At 40.4% G+C, this 21,314-nt stretch overlaps 2 protein-coding genes across 2 annotated transcripts in view; one reads left to right on the top strand and one right to left on the bottom strand.

The window, feature by feature from the left end:
- The window catches only part of LOC101857705 (sideroflexin-5), a gene marked incomplete in the record, with an annotated part of 51,269 nt that extends 47,270 nt beyond the window's left edge, over positions 1–3,999 (bottom strand). The window contains 1 exon segment of the mRNA XM_013080088.2: positions 3,697–3,999. Coding sequence (XP_012935542.1) covers positions 3,697–3,741 — 45 coding nt within the window.
- Positions 4,000–4,059: 60 nt separating this feature from the next.
- LOC101852608 overlaps positions 4,060–21,314 on the top strand; it is a 23,489-nt gene continuing 6,234 nt past the window's right edge. The window contains exons 1-7 of the mRNA XM_005094028.3: positions 4,060–5,223; positions 8,690–8,850; positions 10,814–11,028; positions 12,258–12,448; positions 13,397–13,560; positions 15,420–18,643; positions 19,800–19,957. Of these exons, the coding sequence (XP_005094085.1) occupies positions 8,721–8,850; positions 10,814–11,028; positions 12,258–12,448; positions 13,397–13,560; positions 15,420–18,643; positions 19,800–19,957 (4,082 nt within the window). The 5' untranslated portion in view covers positions 4,060–5,223; positions 8,690–8,720. The remainder of the gene's footprint in view (positions 5,224–8,689; positions 8,851–10,813; positions 11,029–12,257; positions 12,449–13,396; positions 13,561–15,419; positions 18,644–19,799; positions 19,958–21,314) is intronic.

The following is a 21,314-nucleotide window of genomic DNA, read 5'->3' as shown; positions in this document are numbered from 1 at the left end:
ACGGCACTTGCAACACAAATAGGTCATATAAGCCCCGAAGATTAGAGGTGTTACAAGAGAGTAACATACACAGAAAAGAACGAGGAGAGATATGGACGGTTGATTGTTAATAGGGAAAAAAGGAACAAACCACACCCCAGAGCACCCGCCAACCTCCTGCTTGAGTTATACATATAAGATTGAAACTGCTTTCAACTTTAATCATTTTTTCCCCAAAGGCAAGTTACAGAACTCTTTAAAACAAAATAAGTGATGTTTTTCTTTTGAAAATCGGACCATTATTATGGAAAGTGTGCCCGTTTCTTTTTTGGGGTAATAGGCATTGGACTCCCGACGTCACGGTTATGACGTAATTAAACTGTAAATAGAATTTTACTCTTAATGTACTTGACTTTTATTTTTATATATTGATTCTACATAAAACAGCAAACAAAATGATACCTCAATGGTCACGATACAACTATTTTTAAGGATTTTATGACATTGTGAAGCAAAATTTCAAGTTTCGGTGGCACAAAATGCATTGCAAAAATTTGGCCAAATCAGGGCGAAAATTGATTCACAAAAACGGTCGTTGCTTCTAAACTAACAAAGATAGCACAAAAATTTAAGAAGCTCTGAAAACAGAAAGCCAAGCTCCTTTCAATAATCCAAATTTTAGTGCCCTCGGAGAAGTTTGAAAATTTCACTGAAGTGCCTAAATAAATCAAACCATTCCCTTCTGTGGTCTCAACTGGGGAGTCACAGGTTTAGGATTGCTGCAAGGCTAATTAAAAACGGATATTGGATTCGTTTGAAGGGGGGACAGGGGTGTGTGTGTTCTTGGTTTTTTTTTGTTTTTCTTAAGCTTTTTTAAAAAATTGATGATTTTCTGCAATGGTAAAATAAAACAAAATGTTTCAGACGAAGAAGACTGAGTGCCATGGTAAACCAAACGCTTGCCTCGCCACCACTTGGAGAATGAGCCACACTTCATTCGCAATTAGTTCTTGTTGATGTCCATTTTTATGTACAGATACTGGGTATAAACAGTAACCGCTCATCTCACTTACAATTTGTGTTTGAGCTGTGGGCAGGGCTTATAGGTTGTGACGGATCATATGCTTCCCCCACGCAACTGAAAATTTATTGCTTCCAATTGGTCAATAGTTGGGTAAACTGTGGGGATCTATACAACCTCAATAACATGATCGGTTCATTTATTGGAGGGAATAACAATAACCATATATACTAAATTATGATGGCTCATCCACAGCGTCAGGGGCCTACATGATTTATGACAAAGTGTCAGGCGATGAGAGATTTGTGTGGCCATTTTAGACAGGTATTTTTGGTTGTTGGCTGATAAAATATGGATATGGTGACTGTATGTTACCTGGACATGTGACCCCTTTACATTGTGAAAATATATCAAAAACACGATGGGGAGAATAGAAAATGGCTGTATACACGTGGCTGTAATAGTGTCATGGCAGGTTACGCTGTATTATATAGTTCAATTTTTATGTTATAATAATATGGCCATTTCTGTCTCTCGTATAAAGTACTTTCTTTAACAAACACACACACACACATATATGTGTTACGACACGGTGGAATAAGGCGCTCGTCAATTTTTGCGCATCTGGAGTTATTGGTATAATATTCAATGCTGTCCATTTTTGCCTTGCTTGTGATTTTTTAAAATATCCATTTGTCTCGGATGCAAGTCAAGATATATATAATATTGGCGATTGAAGGAGGGGGAGATCGCCTAGTTTCAGGGGTAAAATTAGAGAGAAAATATTATGGCAGCCAAAGTTGCGAGTTATAAATTTCCTTAGCCTGAGAGTCGGTGGGAACTGAAAATTTACATCTTTTATGCCTTTAATCAACGTTTTACAGTAGAATCCACACCGAAATGTGCCCATTGGAAAAATGCAAGTTTCTCGACTTTCATTATTTTGACGATCACCTAATGTCACCACGCTGCCTCATGAATTTATATATATGTAACCAATATTGAATATGTATAAATTGCCTTTCAAAATTTAGGAGATCCATTCGGAGTTGGTTTTTGAAAAACATGTATACTAAGGTCAGTAGCTCACAATAATTACACACTGTCACGCTACAACTACTATCTAAGACCTGCAATGTACTGCAAACCATGAAACTTTACATTAAGTTATATAATGTCACGCCCCCTAGCTGCCTACATGCAAGCTTAATTACACAAGACTTATAATAAGGCAAGGCAAGGCCAGTGGCACTATAAGGAAAACAGATAGTATAGGCACAATAAATGAAGAAGGACAGTGATTGTATATGTGTGTGTACTGTATGTGAGTGTGTGTGTACTGTGTGCGTGGATAGGGGGTCTGTGTGAATGGGTATCATGAGAAATGACGAAGAGGGGAGATTGGGTGGTTGTAAAGCTTGGGCTTGTAGGGAAATTAATGCTCACAGGACAACAGGTTTTATTTCAATGACCAATAGGTAGGTCTAAGAGGGCTAAATTTGCCAGCCACAGCCACAAAAGAAGCAAGTGGCTATTCTCTGGTATCCCGCCGGTCAATAGATCAACGGCTATTCTCCAGCGTCATGTATACTTATAGTTGCACATGTCGCTTCTCCACAGCTTATCACCTCCCCTGTCGGCACGTTATGACCTTACACAAACACTCATCAGAACATTCTTCAGAATGCGATTCACCACAGGTGGACACACAGCCACTTAGATACTCAATAAAAGCTCCAGTGACGGAAGAAGTAGGAATTTCTGTGTCAGAGGTGACAGCAACAGAAGCGCCAACAACCCTCAGTCACAACCAGAAGTACAAGAATGTGTGCATCTGGTCTGGCACTGAACTCAGTTGCAACAATAATGGCCCGTGCTGACAGGGGAGATGGAAAGCTGAGGAGAACCGACATATATAGATCTATGTGCAACTACCCAACAACAGAGAATAGCCACCGATCTATTGACCAGTTAGCCACTTGCGAAGAAAAACAACTGCATTCTTGAAACCAGTGGAAAAAGCCTATATCTTAAAAGTCTTGTATTCCATATTCTTGCTGCATGGGAACAGCTGCTACTTAACAAGTAAGCTATCATTATCAAGTGAAGTATAACTAGGCTGAGGATACTTCAACAGTCCAGCTCATCAGTCATCACACAGATCTGTTTTTATCATCCAATTTGGATTGAAAAATGATGCTAGATCTAACTTAAACCGAGATACAAGAACAAGTCAAGGCCAGAAAAATGTGTGTGCATTTTGCAGTTGCATCACGTTTAATAACGTTAACACTAGACTCTATAACAGGTGAACATTACATTGCTGCGGTCGCCTCGGTCGGAAAGGTAAAATTTGGTCCAGATTCTAACTCTGGAATGGAACCTAAAATAAAACGTAAGATACATTTCATTGCAGCATTGCTATACATGACCATAGACTAGATCTAGAGATCTAGATCTAGATCTAGATCTATAAAGTTAAGAAAGGGAAATCCAAAATTAAATAGAAACTTTTAAAACAAAATATATTATAGATCTAGATCTAGATTTAGATCTAGATCTAGATCTAGATTAGTTCATCTAGATCTAGATCTATGGCTTCCATGTTAGATCTAGATTCTAGATCTTCTTATATAGATCTAGCCAGGTTAATTAAATCAAGGAGTATACCTTAATAAATTAAACATGCAGCCTACCTGGTCGAACCGAGAGCCGTTCAGCTGAAAAGGTGGGTACGACATCTTTACCCTGTAAGAACAATCTGCAGCGATAAATAGGCCTAGGCTAAATTAGATTCTAGAATCTAGACTCTTTTCCAGTCAGAGGGTGCTTTTACTAGCCTATCGCGGGGCAAAGGCACAGCTGCAATATGAAATGCCATGTGCTGTGCCGACAAAGCTGTAAAGAGACTACAAGTAGGTCATGGAAGGCGAAGTGGAAAAATTGAGATCGCCCTAATTCTAATCTACACCTAGGCTAGTTATCAAGCGCCAGATGCGTGGCACAAGGCCGCGGTAAATCTGATCTAGAATCTGGACCTTGTCAGTCAGTCAGTCAGTGACAAGAGGGAAAAGTGGTGGACAGGGGCGGGACAGGGTCATGTGAGACTGAGATGTCAAGGGTCGGGGGTCAGGATAGGCCGTTCCAAAATAAGCCTTTGCAAGGCCAATGCCAGGCCAAAGTTTACTAAACAGCTTAGTTCATAGACTTGAATTATCACATAGATTAGTCACTGTCATGGCCGCTGCTTTTTGCTCTCTATGCAGAGTTTGCAGGGCCAACTCACACCATCAATGCAGATAATGGATGCTGCAAAGAAGTAAAAAAAAAAACAGCCCAAAAACAACACTAAAGAAGTCTATAGTCTCGATATATTCAAGTAAGTGAGCATCCTCCCCCCTCCCCTGTCCTCCATTCCAAATTAAATGAGATGACGATACGCTGTGTGAGTAAACCGGAAATACGTCAGAATATACATCTTGGATACAAGTCTATGGTCTCGCTGAGCGTTTGCATTCGAATTCTTTGCTGCCTGTTTGGCAAAAACCCTTTTGATTATAATAGGGCTTATATTATGGCAAAATTGCAGGAAGAAAAGAATTGAACAAAGGCTTAGCCTAACCTTAAGGCTCTAGTTTCTTGCACAGTGCAACTAGCTGGTCATTCCTGTGTGTTTCAGGGGAAAAAAGTTGGTTTAATCATTTTGACTTTAATTTGTGGATAATATTCGAACACAACTCGAACTTATTTCGGAGGTTATCTGCAAGTGTTTCTTTCGGTAAGTGCTTTTGTACGGCATTGACGTGAAGAAAATCATATTAATATTGATTTTATTCTCAGCTTGTCCTCAGTAGACCACTATGGGCTAGGTCTATTATTGTTTTTGGCTGTAGACTTATAATGAGCACAACGGTGCCGCTTCCTTGTTGATTTGTCATCGTTCTTGAAACCGATCTGGCAACATTGGACGAGCGGTAGATTCAATATGTCGGTCGGAACAACAATTCTGTTGTCAGTGTGTGCAGTTTGAATCCATCCAAACAACCAAGGATTAGATATGAAGATCAAGACTAAATAACACGCTGTTTTTGATTCGGAAGGAATAGTTATATCTATACCTTTTTGTAGAGGGTGCAGTTCCTTGAAGCTTTCTTCCATCCCGATTCTCGTCTTCTGTGAAGAGCAAAGACCAAAAAGTTTGAAAAAGTACCGAAGTCGGGCAAGTGAGTCAAAATGTCAAATTATGACAAATTAGCTTACTTTTGTGCTATAACTTAATCTTTTCTTTGCCTTTATCCATTTGATCATCCACATCGATAGAAAGTATTCCGAAATTAGGAAAAACAGGTCTTGTTTCACACCGGGTGAGAATAGCAAGTCTCACCTGGGGTGAGAGGTCGATCGTATTTCTATTGGAAGTGGCTATTCTCATCCGGGGTGAGAATAGAAAAACGATCTAGATCTAGATATCTAGATCTAGAAATCTAGATCTACCTCTCACCCCGGGTGAGACTTGCCAGCGTAGGCTATTCTCACCCGGTGCGAAACAAGACCTGCTTTTCCTCATTTTGGAATACTGTCTATCGGTGTGGATGATCAAATTGATTTTAAAAAGGAAAGTGGCTATTCTCACCCGCCCGGAAGTTCTCGCAAGATCTACTCCTCCCCTCTTCTCTCTCTCTCTGTCTCTTTCTGAAAACTGTCTATCGGTGTGGACGATCAAATTGACCAAAACAAAGTTTAAAAATGATGTTAAAAAACCAAGGCCGTCATTATTCGGACTCGAGTCCGAATAAGAAAAAATGTTATTCGGACACGGGTCCGGAAAAAAGTAAGTGTCTTCATTCTAGATCTAACGTTCAGTGCTTCCAATTTTCCGCCATTTTTTAGTTTCCCCCACACCTTGTCTGCCGATCCGATGCCCGCCGCCTCATTGATACGCCCCCCCCACCCCCCATGTTTCCCACTTTCTTTGTTGTAGAAAAAGGTAAAATTGAAGATTAGCAGATCTCCTGGCACCTGCATAGTGAGCTGTGTAAAAAAAACCGCAGTGGCTATTTTTACGATGACTATTTCTCCGAATGGTTTCCGTTCTCGAGATGTTTGGTTATTTGTGAGATTTAGGCGTCATCTTTCATTTTGCCATTCTGCGAGGACTGGGAAGAAGCATTTTTTGCATCAAATTCAATTTCTAGAGCTCGAGATGTCTGAAAATTCAGATACTTCAGTTGTGGTTGTGGCAACGTTCCCGGACTCTATACTTTATTTGAAAATGCCTTCCTTCCTTCATCTGGCTGGCCTCCGTAAGGAGGGCGGCAGTCTGCCAAGCAGCAACCTCTTGTGGCCTCGTCCAGAGTACATCCGGGCCCGGTCTCGCGTTGTTCTTCATAAGTGGGCCTCGATGTGCTTCCCCCCGCGGGCACTCACACAGTGCGTGCTGCAGGTCGTCAGGACTTGTGCCAGACAGGAATCATTGGGAGCAGAGCCTATTACATGGAGGTACGTCTGGAGGATGGGGCTCTTCGCGTTGCATCTTGATCTTAGGCAGCTGCGATAACACTCTTTTTCTGTCTGACGGTAAGGTCTCTCTCTTTGTCCCTCTCCGGTGGTGGCTTCACCTTTCCCCCGACGCAGTCGTGCACTCGCGCTTTTTCTCCCATGCGTGGGCAATGATGTAACGCGAGATGCACAAGCTTTCTGACGCAATATGGACTGGAGTGTTGGATTGGTCGAGGCGGCGTGGTGTTATCATTTGGGGCCTGGTATGATTGGTAATAAATGTTTTTATGTTGTATGCCAGATTTTATCAGACTTATGATTCCTCCTCTGGCTGTGGTATCCTGACTGGTTCAGGTGACAGTTCGATTTGTCTTGATGGAGTAATCTGGTTTAAAGTTTGTTTCCTGAATGATAAAAATGTCAATATCACGTTCTTGTGCCAACTTTGCCAGTTTGGCGCGTTTCTCGGTGTTGAGTCCGTTGGCGTTCCATTAAATGATTCTGAGTTCAAAACTTGGCTGTGACTGAGTTCGCGACAATTGGGGTGGTTGTGTTTGTGTTCCGGTAGGCGCATTGCGATGCAAATTTTGGGAATGTTGGGGTATAAGAAGGGAGGCGATTCGGATAGGGGACGGCACGGAGCAGGCCGGGCAAGCCCAAGCGTGGTTGTGGGAGAGACGTCGAATTTCTGGGATTGATAGGCCACAGCATTTGCTGTGTATCCATTTGGCACGGGTGGTGCATCGGATCGAGTAACCCCAATTGGTCACGTTCCTGTTGCATATTGTGCATGGGTACATCTCATCAGGTCCAGGGTTGATTTCGACGTCACCGGCCATTATTTACAGGAGACACAGATCAGCCACTTCGGCTGAGCCTCCGGACAAAATCTCGGTCGCCTCCGTTCCTGTCTGAATCCAGGGGTTGATTGGCGTTCGGCCCGGAGCTGTACTTGTTCCGGGATCTGCAGCACCGCATAGAGGTCCCAATAATGACTGCAATGCCTTCTAAAGTAAAGGTACTGCGAAAACACAAGACTGTTCAACCTTGGCAGTAACCTATTTTGCATTTAGTCATCCAGCGAAAGATGAAATCCTGCGCTGCATGTAAAAATTAAAAAATTTCTCCACGCCCCGTTCACACCTTAGGCCTACACTCACAGACACACACACACACTCTCACAGACACACACACACACATACGGGCCACTACATTCACAATTATAAACAACAAATCTCGAGAAAGGAAACCGTTCGCAGAAATAGAGTTCAAGTTATTTAAATTTTCTCGAACGTTCAGAGAAATAGAGCCTCTGCCTAAAAATAAAGTCGGAGGTTTCAGAGGGGGGGCCCCTGATTTTACCATAATTTGATGTTTTGCAGTTGTTAGGTTTGATATCTTAGCTTGCCGCGCATCAAACGTATAGATCTTGATGTAGATCTAGGCTCATATAAGGGGGGTGGGAACTACTGAAAAAGCACCGTTTTTTCAACAGGCTTTTTTTTATGACTTTGTGCAAGGATGAAATAAAAGGAAATGTGTTAGATGAGGAAGACTGAGTGCCATGTTAAAACAAACGCTGGGTCACCGTGTTCTTTGTCTGTTGCGCTTCTATCGCTAATTCATGTTGGTATCCATTTTTCTTTGTTACAGACTGGGCTGGGTAGACAGTGACCCCTAACTTATCTGACTTAAGATTTGTGTAACTGTATGAGTTATTGGTGGGGTTTATTGGACTGGTGAGGGATATTACGCTTCCCTCAACAGTAGCCGAAAATTTATTGTACCGATTGGTCAACAAGTAGGAGGGGCCGAAGCAACATGACCAGTACGAAGGACTGACAATAACGACAGGTGAATGGATTGTGACGGCTCGTCCTCCAGGTCAGGGACCAAAACATAATTTATGACAAAACATCAGGTGATATGAGAGATTTGTGTGGCTGTCTAAGATAGTAGACAGGTTGCATTTTACACATGGTGAAATTAAATAGAAAAAACGCAAGGGGGGTGGGGTGTGTGAAAAGTGGCGGTATTACCAGTAGCTGCCATTGCAGGTTCTACTGTGTTTAATTTAGTTTGCTTACAATTATTTTGAAATGCATGACTTAATTGTCTTAGTTTTACTTTGTCAAAGTTTGGTTGACTCTCATTCATTATGATTCTTTTCCATTTTTTGTTTTGCTACAGTTTAAAAAATCAAAGCCTATCCATCTAGAAGATGGACACTCCTCTTGCCAAAAAGCAGCCAAGGAGGAAACTTCAAAAGATCATCAAACGAAAAAGCAAAGTCACACCAAACGGGTCTTTGTTATATCAAAAGAAAGTAAAAAGTGCCATCAACGTGAGCTGTAAGTATGCTGAGCTTGAAGTTAAAGCTTGGGTTGATTTAATAGATCTATATGTAATTAATATATGGTTGGAGTTCTAAGAATTTTATATCACCATTACCTTAGTAGTAGCAAAGCTGATCCTGATCATCGCCTTGTGTTCTGAACGGACAGGACCCTGGGCGTGGAGGAGAGAGTACAAATGAGAACCAATTCCAGTTTACAAGGAGTAGGAGGGTACCCTCTTTGAGCTTCAATTTAGATATGAAGATGACGTAAAGCCTACAAACTTTGCAAGCATGAGAGAGATGAAGCTAAAGATACATTGTTAGGTTCAGTTTTACACAAAACCGCTACTTAGAGTTGAAAATGTTTTTAAATCACCGGGAAAAGTGAGGAGATTTTGAAACCACTTGAGGCGTGTATGTATTTTTTAGTAGTTTTAGTAGAGGGTTTTACGGCACTCGGAACTGCATAAGGCATAAGGTCATATGAGCGCCAGAAGATTAGAGGTGTTACAAGAGAGTAACAAACATAAAGAAGAAGAAGGGGAGATAAGGACGATAGACGTTTTATAGGAAAGAAGAAGCAGCAGACCAAACCAGAGCACCCGCCAACCACCCACTTCGTGTATGTGTAATAATATTACATATGTAACTTCATACAAGTCGACAGTTTTTTTCTTGTATAGTCCATATTTTCTTTAAAGTTCGTTGGAAAGCCGTTAAAATTTTATTCAAAGTTAGCGTAATTTCAAAGTAGGGGCCCTCTGTGGCAGGGATTGAGATCTCTGCTTATCGATCGATGCTGTGTCATGGGAATAAACTGCTACACTTCTTATCAGATGTAAATGTGAGAGAAGCCACTGTCTGTGGACTCCCATACACTTATAAATATATATCGTAGGCGTATTTGAAACTTGCATTTATGTAGGGTGCGGATGCAGGGTTGTCAAAGGCAAAGGATTTGATTAAAGATGAAATAAAAGAAAGCTTTCTTCAATGTTTACACTGCAGGGTGGTTAATATTATTAATATATAATATGTACATGATGATGCACTCATGGCTGCATTTTGGCTTTTCATTAAAAAATTATGGTAGGGTGCCAGGTTTCATTGCTAAAGTTGATAAGTTCGTAGTTTATGTTTTTTTCTGTTTGAAAAGGAGTAAAATACGGTACCATAGAAATCAGTCCGTACCCTCTGCTATATTTCATGTACAAAAAAATGTACCAAAAAGGGCTACTTTTTTAAACTAAAAAAAATTCTGTTAAAAGTAATTTATTAAATGATTTTCAAAATTTAAAAAATTTGAAATAAAAAGTAGGTGCGTTGATCATTGCATTCAAAACAAAGTGGAAGAAAAGTCTGTCGCAAGTGCAATTTATTCTCTCTTGTAACAATTCTTTTTCAAGGTTTTTGAATGGAAGAGTCATTGCCTTGTTAAAAACTCAAAGCCTGCAATTGAATACTAATCTTCATCAGAGGAAATTAATTTGAATTCAACTATATTATGTGAGAGTGTAAGTAACATAGATTTGAAGACAAATTTCGCATTTTAAAAAATTGTTCAAGCTTTGCCTATCAAAGGAAATTGTTCGTTCCCCCCAACCTAAATAAGTCCTGTGATTCAATCATACAATGTATAGAAAAGGTGTGTATATAACTTTGTTAAACAGCACAATTCAATTTAAAAATGCTATTCAAATGTATGTCATTTATTTATAAATGCTGTTTTCATGGAAGTCTACTTTATAAAATGGGCATATTTAAATGTTTTTGTGATGTGGGCCAATGCCTTACATTGAATTGAACACCTACCTTACAGATGAATAAAGTTTTATGGAATCTTCCACGAACAGGTTGCTAATGAATGTTATTCGTTATTCAGGTGTGAACAAATGGCCTTTAGAGATATCCCCATTTCCTTTGCTTTCTTATACTTGACTGTACTCATTTAATAGCCAAAATTTCTTTTTCTACAGTGAATGCAACTCAAAGCTTAAGAACCCTCAAAACAAACAACAGAGCCCTCGCAACAAAACTTGAAAATTTGAAGATGGAAATGCGATACATGTCAGATGCCCACACTGGTTTGCTTCAAAAGAATCATGAGCTGTGTGAGAAAATTCTCTCCCTGGAAAGACTTATTGAAGATCCATCGTCTTACATTGAAGAAGAAGTCGACAAAAGAAATGGGGTATGTAACGTTATGCAACATTCTTCTTTGGCCTATACTGCTTATTACTGAAAAATTATTTAAGAAGTATTTATCATTATATTTTTTTTTGGAAGGGAGGGAGGTGGCAGGGTCTTGTTCATTGTAACAGTTTCTGCTCAAGATGCAGTTTTGAAATATTTAACAGTGGAGTGTCATTCAAATAATCATTTGCTTTCATTTTGATTATGATTGTTCATGTGCCCCCTATCCCCTGTAATTTTCACTTTTCTTGCTTCTTGATAAATTAATACAATTAATTGCCTTCTTCGATTTCATGTTGTTGAATGAAAAGTTTATAGACTGCTGCAAGGAAAGCATAGAAAAATATAAACTACATTGCTGAAGTTTTTTGGTATATCAATTTTACTAAATAACATGCTTGAAACTGATTACTGTTGAACCTGCCCTGACGGCCACCTCTATAAGACGGCCACCTGTACAAACGGTCACTTTCCATTTCCCCTCTTGCGTTTTTTCTATATAATTTATCTGTGTAAAACGGGCACCTGTCCAAAGCGGCCGCGGCCACCATAATTTAACACACAACCCCTATCATACTAAGCAATATACCTGTCTTAGACGGCCACCTTAGTGACTTCATTACGTTTTGTCATAAATTGAGCATTGGCCCCTAGCGTTGTGGGCGAGCCGTCATAATTCAATCGCCTGTCGTTGTTGTTTGGTAGTCACTCCAACCGATCATGTTGCGTAGGCCCCTCCCACTGTTGACCAATAGCTGCCAATTTTCAGCTGCTAGTGAGGTAAGTGTGTGTTCCCTCATAACCCATAAGCCCCGCCCAGAACTCATACACAAATCGTGAGATGAGTGGTCACTGTTTACCCAATCTGTAACAAAGGACGTCAACTTGAACTTGTTACAGAAGCGTCGCTCGTTCTCCAAGTGGTGGCAACCCATGTGTTAGTTCTAACATGGCACTCTGTCTTCCTTGTCTGATACATTTAGTTTTATTGTCTCCCTTGTGCAAAAATCAGCGACAAAATAAAAATTACAAACCACCAACAAAGACAACATAATGGGGCTACTTCCGATTGGGGCCTCAGATGGGAATGGTTTGTTTTCTTTATCTTGAACAGTCCTGCCTTAGACGGCCACCTGTCTTATACGGCCACTTTTCTCCTTGACAATGGGTGGCCGTCTTACACAGGTTTGACTGTATTTTTAAAAAAAATTTGTTTACTTCTTTCAGCTCCTCTGTTCTCAAGTCAAGACGAAGCTCAGACAGATGAAGTCCAACGTTGACAGTTTTCTTGAAAATCTGTTGGACTTGTCAGAAATTTGCTCCATGAGCAATTCCACTTCAACTTCTGATGAGCACCTTAATTGCGAGACCTCACATTACTCACCAGAGCCAAAAGCTGCCCCAGAGGGTCAGTTTAGGTAAGGAATGTCCAGAACGATGTATTTCTTTTAGAATTGTAGATCAGCCCTAAAAAATTATGTTTGCTTTACTTTTTAGATGAACGATCGTCTTTTGACTTCTCAGCCATGAAATTTTGAGGTTTTATTCTATTTTTAGAATTGTTTTGTATGTGAGTGTGAGTATGAAAGCTACTTTTGCCATTTTTTTAGTCAAAGCAGTTTCGGGGCAATTTAAACTGTTTTATTTCACAATACAACAGAATCTGGGGGGGGGGGGGGGGGTGTGAGAGAGGGGGGGGGGGAGAATGAGAGAGAGTATGTGTGTGAGAGAGAGAGGGGGGGGGGAAATTAGGGATAGAAATTAAAAGGAGTCTCATTCTGTTCATTGTCATCTTCATGCTCTAAGAAATACCGAGTCTGTAGTTGTCTCCGAAGGATTGGCCTTAAAATTGATGCACACTTGGAAGGAGAATTGACCCATCAAGACATTATAATCTTTATCGGAAAAAGTACTTACTGCAATTTTAATTTTGTTATTCATGTACCTGGCTATCCTTGCACACACTTCAAATTAACTTATTATTTAACGAGAAAGAAACTAATACTTTTAAAGACAGTCCATGTGAGTAGTCAGTGTAGTAGTGTGATATGTATAGAGATGAAGACCTTGACATGGAGGAAGTTTGTGAGTTGAAATGAAGGCTATCCTGAATCCACTCCCCCCCCCCCATCAAAATGGCCATTGTCTGTGTCTGATTATTTATGTTGTGGCTCTAGGGACACTTGTAACTCATCTTCAGAACTAACTTTCCACAGTTAGAACACACAGACGATGACGTTTTTTTTTTTCCTTCAGATTTTAGATGAAATAATTTCCATACTCGTGCCTCTTAGTTTTAATACTTATTTTCACATGGTATGTTTGTTAATGTGACTGAGCATGTCCTGGGGTCTACATTTTTTCAGTAAGCCATTTGGGGGAGCCCCTCTATACTCCACCATGTTCAGTGGTGTGGAAGCAGCCTCACAGCAAACTCTGGGAGTAAACGAGATGACTATGATCATGGAACAGTCCGCTCTGTCTTCTCCCAACCGCAGAGCAAATGTTAGCAGTGGTGATCTACCGTCATGTAAGCAAGCAGTTTCTTTTTTGTGTGGTTGCAGCTGATGCTTTCCCTTTTCAGTCAGTTTTCAGTTGAACTGGCTTGATGCACTTTCTTCTGCACAGAGTTTAGTCTGCATATTCTTATAGCAATGAGTCATGATGCTGTGGAATCAGGCGACTGTCAATTTTTGGGCACATGGAGATATAGGTACCATTAATTTAAGGCTTGTTCATTTGTCTTGCTTTTGATGATAAAAAATACCTGTCTATCTTGAATAGAGGTTGAGATTGAAAGATTCAGAGATAAATTTGTGAGAAAATGGCCACTATTGTTGGGTGACTTCCTGTGCTTGAGAGTCCCTGGAAACTGCAAAATTAAAAGTATTTGTATCTTTAATTGTTTTTCCAGTAAAATCCACAGAGAAATGTGCTTTAAACAAGCGGGGGGAAAATGCTGATTTTTTTTTCTATTTCACTGTTTTGACGACGAGCACCTGATTTCACCATGATGCATGCGTCAAGTTTAGAATTTAGGTTTATGTCTGAGTTTCTATTTCGTTAAGTGTTACTACAGTAGAGAAAAATTGCTAGTTTTTGCAGGCAAAGCTAGCAATGTTAAATGCAGGAGTTGTTTTTTTTTTGGGGGGGGGGTTTGTAATCTTAAAATTCATTTACTTTTTTTTTTACCCTCACCCTTGTTGTTTACAAGAGAACTAATTTTGGTCTAATTATCAATTATAATCATAGCTATGTAAAATGAACATATTTTTAACATTGTCTGGGTGTCTTTTTTTTGTCTTTTTTTTTTTCCCCTTTTGTATTGGAAAATGCATGTATTCTTTGTGTTCTATTACTCCTCCGTACGGAATTGCCAATGCTGTAATAATATGTGTCACGACTCAGTGGAATCAGGCTCTTGTCAATTTTTGGCCATGTGGAATTATTAGTGTCATCTGAAAGCTTATTCATTTACCTTGCTTTCAATGGAAAAAATACCCGTTTGTCTTGAATAGAATCGAGATATTTGGGATTGAAGCAGGAGAGGTTGCCTGCTTTCGGTTGTAAAATTAGCGAGAAATTGGCCACCAAACTTTGGTAACTTCAATAGCTTGAGAGTCTTCGAAAACTGAAAAAATGCATATTTTATGCCTTTACTCAACGGTTTTCCAGTAAAATTCATACGCAAATGTGTTTTATGTGGACATGAAAGGTGTTGAGCCAAAAAACATAAAAATGATTTTAAAAATTCCTAAGATGGAGGAAAAATGTCTGTTTCTTCGATTTCATTATTTTGAAGAGCGCCTGATTTCACCACGATACCTCACACATTATGAACTTTCTTGACTGGATTTCCAATTATTCATGAGAATGAAGCCCATAAGTTAATGAGAGTCGTATTCCTCACCTTTTCTCTTCTTTATTATCTGCTTTGAATGAAAGACTTTAATATCACTTAAAAGTCCAATTCTGTGGCTTTGAATAGCTCGAATTTTTATGGAATGTAGAAATGTGTATGTGAATTTTTGGAGGGAGACTTCAAGCTAATGCCCACCATCTTTACCCATCGCGTCAGTATTTGGGGGAGGGGGGTGGGTGGTTTTGAGAAGTTGGCAGAGCAGCTTTGAATTTTTGTCTTGAATACTAATCCAATTACCCTTCACTGCTGTCTGCCCATTTTTCTATTTTGCAACACCTTTCAGGGGTTTCTTTTTTACAAATTGGATGGGCACATTAATTAGAATGCATATTCGATTCTCATTGTGACTGCATTCATTTCAATGGTCTCTTCTGTGTAGCAGTTTTATCATTTCTTTTGACAGTGCTTTGTCTCATTCTTGTAATTGAAGTTCATTTAATCTTTAATGTATTTTATGTTGATTTCAGTGGAGGAGAATGATCCAACATCCCCAACACTCTCTGGTCCTGTGAAGACAGTTCAGTTGGGTAACTACTCAAAGTTACCTGTGCGTGTTCCCAAGACCTCTAGCCTTGATGGAAGTGGTGTCAATCAAGATGTCCCTGATCCTACTCTCCATTTGAAAACCAAAAAACCAGTCAGAAGGGAAACTTTCATTGTAAATCCAAGTGGCGAAGTGGGAGGAATAACAGATACGACTGCCCCTTTTGATTTGGTACCAAGTTCTGAAATTGATATATATAACAGCCCATCCGAAAGTCTCAAGAATGATAAAGATTTTGGAAGAGAAGATAAGCATGTGCCCGAAGAAGAGAGTGCCATTGTTTCTAAAAGGCAAAGCAGAAGTCGAAGTCGAGAGCGAACTGAGAGTAAAAACAAAACATCGAGCCAAAAGATGCAAAAGCAAGGAAGGGTGGCTTTGAAAGACGTGAATACAACAGTTAAAAAGAGCACCATTGCTCCAGTGTCAAAGAAACAGGACCTCTATATAGCAAATGAATTTGACTTAATTAATTCTCACAAAGAAATTATGCACAAATTTGAAACTTTGAAACAAACCAAACCGCAAGTAGTGGAGACGCATGCTCCAACATATGGACCCTTTGAGTGCGAAGAGCCTACAATCCATGCTCTTGCTGACATGGAACTCACTATTGGAATTGACAGTGAAATGTTAAACCAGATGGAAGAGTCTACAAAAACAGAGGCGACATCTTCGTGTGACGCTAACACTGAGGAGACCTCAAGAAGCACTCTTGGCGGTGCTAGAAGCCGAGGTAAAAATACTGATACATCTCTCTCGGGAAGTAGTGGAGAAAGTGCTTGTGAGGAAAAAGTGCCTGGTGCTGTTACGTTACGATATGGTAAACCTGGGAAGTTTGTCTTTGCGGCGGCAAGAAAGGAAGAAGATGGTACTCGCAAAAACATTCCTGTCAATATTCCTAGGGCAAGATCCAAATCAAAAAAGCAAATTGCAGAAATGATTGACAACTTGCCCCAAGAAGAGCCGAAGTCAATATTTGATTTTCATGACAAAACACCTAGAATCAATGCTGAAAAAACTAAAGAATTTTCAGTTTACAACATATCTGCAGATGATTCGAATTTGTCTCCATTGGTCCCCTTGAGCAGGAGCAGGCGTGCGCAAAAAGCTGATATCCAAACATTTGAAAATAGAACATCTCTTCTTGATGAAGGTGAAAGTTACTCAGAAGCCTTGAAAGATTGCTCTGCTTCCTCAAAATCTAAAGACGATGGATTTGGGAAACCCACTAGGTCTCGCAGAAGCAGAAAAAAATCTCAGACACGTGACAGCTCAAATCTTAATGCGTTAGGTGATGATGAGACAGCAGAGAAGGCTGCATGTGTCCGAGAGAAGGAAAGAAAGAAGTCCCAGGCTAGGGGTGAAGCTTCTTCTGATCTTGGAAAAAGAAGCCCCAGTCCCCAAAAGAGAGGGGTGTCGACAAAGAGCAGGGGTCGGTCACGGAGTAGGCGCAATATGTCATCGGAGCCAGAAGACGACAGCAAAGAAGCCTTGTCAGTTGTGAACACTGAAAGCAGGGTTCCAGAGACTGCTGAAATAAATCATTTAGATTTATCTTCGACAAAAGTATCTGAAAATGATGGGCAGGAATTGGGAAAATGTGAAAGGAGTGGAATGATTGGGGAAGGAATTTCTTATGAAGAACCTTTAAAATGCAGTCCTGTTGAACGGCGAGGTATTTCTGGAAGAAAAAGCAGAGGTCGATCTCGTGGCAAAGTGCCTAAAAGCTCTGACTCTGATGGCAAGGATAATAACGATACTATCGAAATGATAGAAAATTCTAGGTATCAAAGCAGGAAACTATCTGAAGTGGACCAAGTGTCATCTGTTGGAGCTGAGAATGCTTCCAAAGAAATGCTCAAGTCTTGTAAGAAAAGTGGGAAAAAATTACTAGGTGAAGGAATTTCTTATGTGGAACCTCTGAAATGCAATAGCCCAAGTCCGCAAAGGCAAAGGACCAGAGGTAAAAGCAGAGGTCGCTCACACAGCAAGACAGCTCACAGTCCAGTCTCTGAGGGTGAAGAGAAGAACCCCTCAACTGCCAAAGTCACAGTGCGCTCTCGCAGTAGTAGAAGGAAAATATACAGTTTCCAAAACAATGAAGAAACCGGTCGCAGCTCTGAAAATACTACAAAAGAAGTCAATTCTCCAAAGAGAGGAGTTCTTGATGAGGGAATCACGTATGAAGCTCTAAAATGTGATAGTCCTAGCCCTCAAAGGAAAAATACTAGAGCCAAGAGTAGAAGTCGTTCTCAGAAGAAGGTTGAAGAGAAGAGCGAACCCAGTTCTGAAAAAAACACTGCAGAAATGTCCCCTTGCTCTGGGGGAAACGTTCTTGGGAAAGGAACCACTTTTCAGGAGCCATTAAAATCTGTGAGCCCCAGTCCTCAAAAGAGAAAATCTAGAGCCAAGAGCAGAGGTCGTTCTCAAAATAAAATTGAACGGAAAGAAACCTTGAAGAACACAAATAATGATGAAAGAGATTCATCTAATATTACACTGGTCACAACTAAGGATTTAATAGCTTCAGATATAGTTCACAGCATATCGCCACGCCAGTCGCCATTGCCCCAGCTGCAAAGAAAAGAGGAAAGTGTGACAGAGGATGAGCGTTTTACCAGTGACAAGCTGTCTAAGAAGAAACAACCAGTTTTGCTGACTGAATTTTCAGATTCCACACGTTTGCGACATGATAAGAGTCCCCTGCGTGTTGTCCCAGGAACTAGTTCCCCGAAAATCAAGTTGATGGAAAAAAGTCATAAGAAAATAGTAAGTAAGGAACCCCGCAAAGTACAGACACTCAATGAAGTTGGTCAGGGTGAGGCACCCAATACGGCCTTTGGCAAACACTTGGATAGTCCAGATGGTATTTCTCGCCCTGAAGAGCCCCAGAAAGAAATGGTTGCTTCTAACAAAGAGGGAGCCCGAAAGAAGTCAAAGCCTTTACGTCTCAAAGAACAAGAGGCCATTGTTGTGGCCAAAGATCAGATTCAGCTGAATTCTCAAGCGAAGGTGGACAAGTCAGAAGACAACTTTTCCAGAAGACAAAAGTCCAGAGGCAAACGCATGGATACAGCCACGAGTTGCGAGAGTCAGGATGCCTTCACTGATCAAGAATTGGCTCAAGAGAAAGAGGATTCAGCTGTGGTATGTGTTGTGGGTTTATTAGTTTAAATATTATTGTAGGTGTTGCAGGCCTATTTGTAGAATCTTCCTCTGTTCCTTGCTGGGTTTTTTAATATTTTTTTATTTTTGTAGCAGAACTACCTGTGTTGCTTCCACAAGATTAGTACAAGGAAGACTGTAGATTTTTCTGAAGTTGATAAAACAAAGAAAAAAAAAATCATATATTGCAAAAATCTAAATAGTTGGATGTGCTTAATTGGCTTTAATTCTCATGCAAAGTGAACTTTGTGATACTTTGTCACACAACATAGGAATTTCCTCTTGTGAAAGTCAGTAGTTTTGGTCCTTCCACTTGGGTGGTTGGCAGGTGCTCTTGTGTGGTTTGCTCCTTCTTTCCCATCAAATATCTATCGCCCTTCTAAAATATCGCCTCCTTTTTTGTGTTTTTTACTCTCTTCTATAACACCTACAATCTTCAGCACATGTATGACCTTATTTTGTTGCAAGTGTTGTAAAACTGTTAATAAAACTCACTAAACTGCTTTCCCTTTCCATACTGTTTTCTATTTTGTTCTCCTTGTTTTTGATGCACTTATTCTTTTGTCCCTGTGTGTACGTTTTATTTTTATTCACTGTCTGAGGTTCCAGCTGTGTTCATTCTTGATTGAGCAGGTTCAATTTTGACTGCACTCTATGAAATCCCAAAATGGGGACATTTACATGTTCTTTTGCAGAGAAGAATTGTCAATGGGCTGATCCGTCAAGGTCATGCTCATAACTGTGCTTGAACCGCAGCAGGGAACTGCTGCTTTTTCTTTCCTAATCCTTACTATCGTCATTTTCCTCTACTTCTTTCGTATGTTTATCACTCTCTTTTGACCCGCTATTTCCCGCGTGCCTTAATAGTCGAAGCGAACTTTGTGCTGTTGAAGCTAGAGAGGTGAGCAGAGTAAGCCTGATTCCTTGTATGGACTTCTCTGTTGACATCCACCTCTTGGCGGTCATATGACTTTATGCAGTTGTTAGCACTGTAAAAACTCTACTTAAACTAACGGGGAAAAACCCTCTACGAAATGAGAATAAGAAAATTTTAAAAGCGCTCTGGTGTACCAAATTTCATGCAAAATCATTTGTTGAGAGATGAGCTGTTCACCCTTTTCCTTTTATTCCAATACAGGAGGATTTTCACTCTCAGTGTGAGGAGCTTCTGCAAAGAATGAAGTCGATGAGAACGCCATCTTTGTCAGGGAATAAAGAATCCACAAGTGTTGATGGTGCCTCTCCAAAGAATACTTTGGTGCCCAGTAAACGATCCTCTCCTCCTCCTGATACAAGGTACACTCACGGCAGTTGGTGAAAAGATTGCTTGTTTGTGAAATGTTTGTAGCAAGGAATAAGGTTGTGGGGTTTTTTTTGTTTGTTGTTGTTTTTTGTTGTTGGGGGGGGGGGGGGCAGGGGGATTGCATAAATCTGTTTCAAATTTTCTAAATATTCATCTTTTTGGAGGGGGAGGGGGGGATATGATACAATGCGCACAACTGTTCAGGCACAGAGGAGCATAGCGTTAAATACAGTCCTGTGCTGTCAGGTTCCCTAGCTCTGCATGTTTTAGTACTATTTTATTCAAATAATTATTTCCAGAGGAATGGGAAAGAGATCAAATTACACGAACAGGTGTACCAATGGATAATATGATAAATCATAAGTTTTATTGAGTGCTGCAGCTGTGTCGTGTTGCTTGTTTTTTCAGATTTCTTTCTTTCTTTCTTTTTTTTCCCCCTCTTTTAGTGGGTAACTGATATGCATTGAAAACTTGAATGCGCTTGAACTTGTGTTAGATATACAGTGGAGTCCACTAATAACGAGTCCGGAAAAAACGAGAAGTCTGTTATAAAGACACTATTCGAAAACCCAGTTTTTTTCTCTTCTTTACCTTTGTAGATAAAATACTGCTATAGCGCTATCAGACAAACATGCGAGTCGGTTATAGCGGACTATTGCTGCTGCTATGCACAGGCATAGGCCAATTATACACTATGTAAAAGGTCGCAGGTTGAGAAACTTGTTGGTGATCTAGCGAAACAAAGAATGGGAGAGCCAATGTGTGTCAACAATGAAGGCCGGAGCGACTGAGTAGGGAGGGTGTGGCTTGCGCAGACAAGCAGAACGCATCGCGTGATAGGCCAGCGTAAGCCTAGTTTTGATTATCAAGGCCTATCATGCCTCTCACTTCTCCTATGAGTGGATGGAGAGGTCACAGCAATGTGATGGATGGAGCGAATGTGTGATGTGCGCTAGCAGACGGAATGTACCACAGGGTGTGGTGGGGTGGGGGAAACACAGCGGGCGAGTTAGACCAGAGCCCTTTCTTTCTGATCGCCAACACAGAGCTGCCAGTCAACATCGCTAGCGCTAGAGAAAGTAAACTGATTCGATTTTTTATCAAGTAAGACCTAGAGGTCATGTTGAAACAAAATCATCACCAGGGGAGATGGTAAAAGGAAATGAACAGAATATCAAACTCATAGATTAGGCCTACTTTACAGTTTCCGTTGAATTTATTACTGGATCCCTTATAGCGAGAATCCTGCTATAACGGACTTTTTGCACCGGGGCTCCCCCCCCCTCGTTATAACAGGATTCCACTGTACTTTCCTCTGTGATGATAATTTTCTGTCAGCCTAGTTGGGGG

This window comes from Aplysia californica, unplaced genomic scaffold, assembly GCF_000002075.1.
Source record: "Aplysia californica isolate F4 #8 unplaced genomic scaffold, AplCal3.0 scaffold00074, whole genome shotgun sequence".
NCBI classification, from domain to species: Eukaryota; Metazoa; Mollusca; class Gastropoda; order Aplysiida; family Aplysiidae; genus Aplysia; species Aplysia californica.
This window is presented reverse-complemented; position numbering and strand designations above follow the sequence as displayed.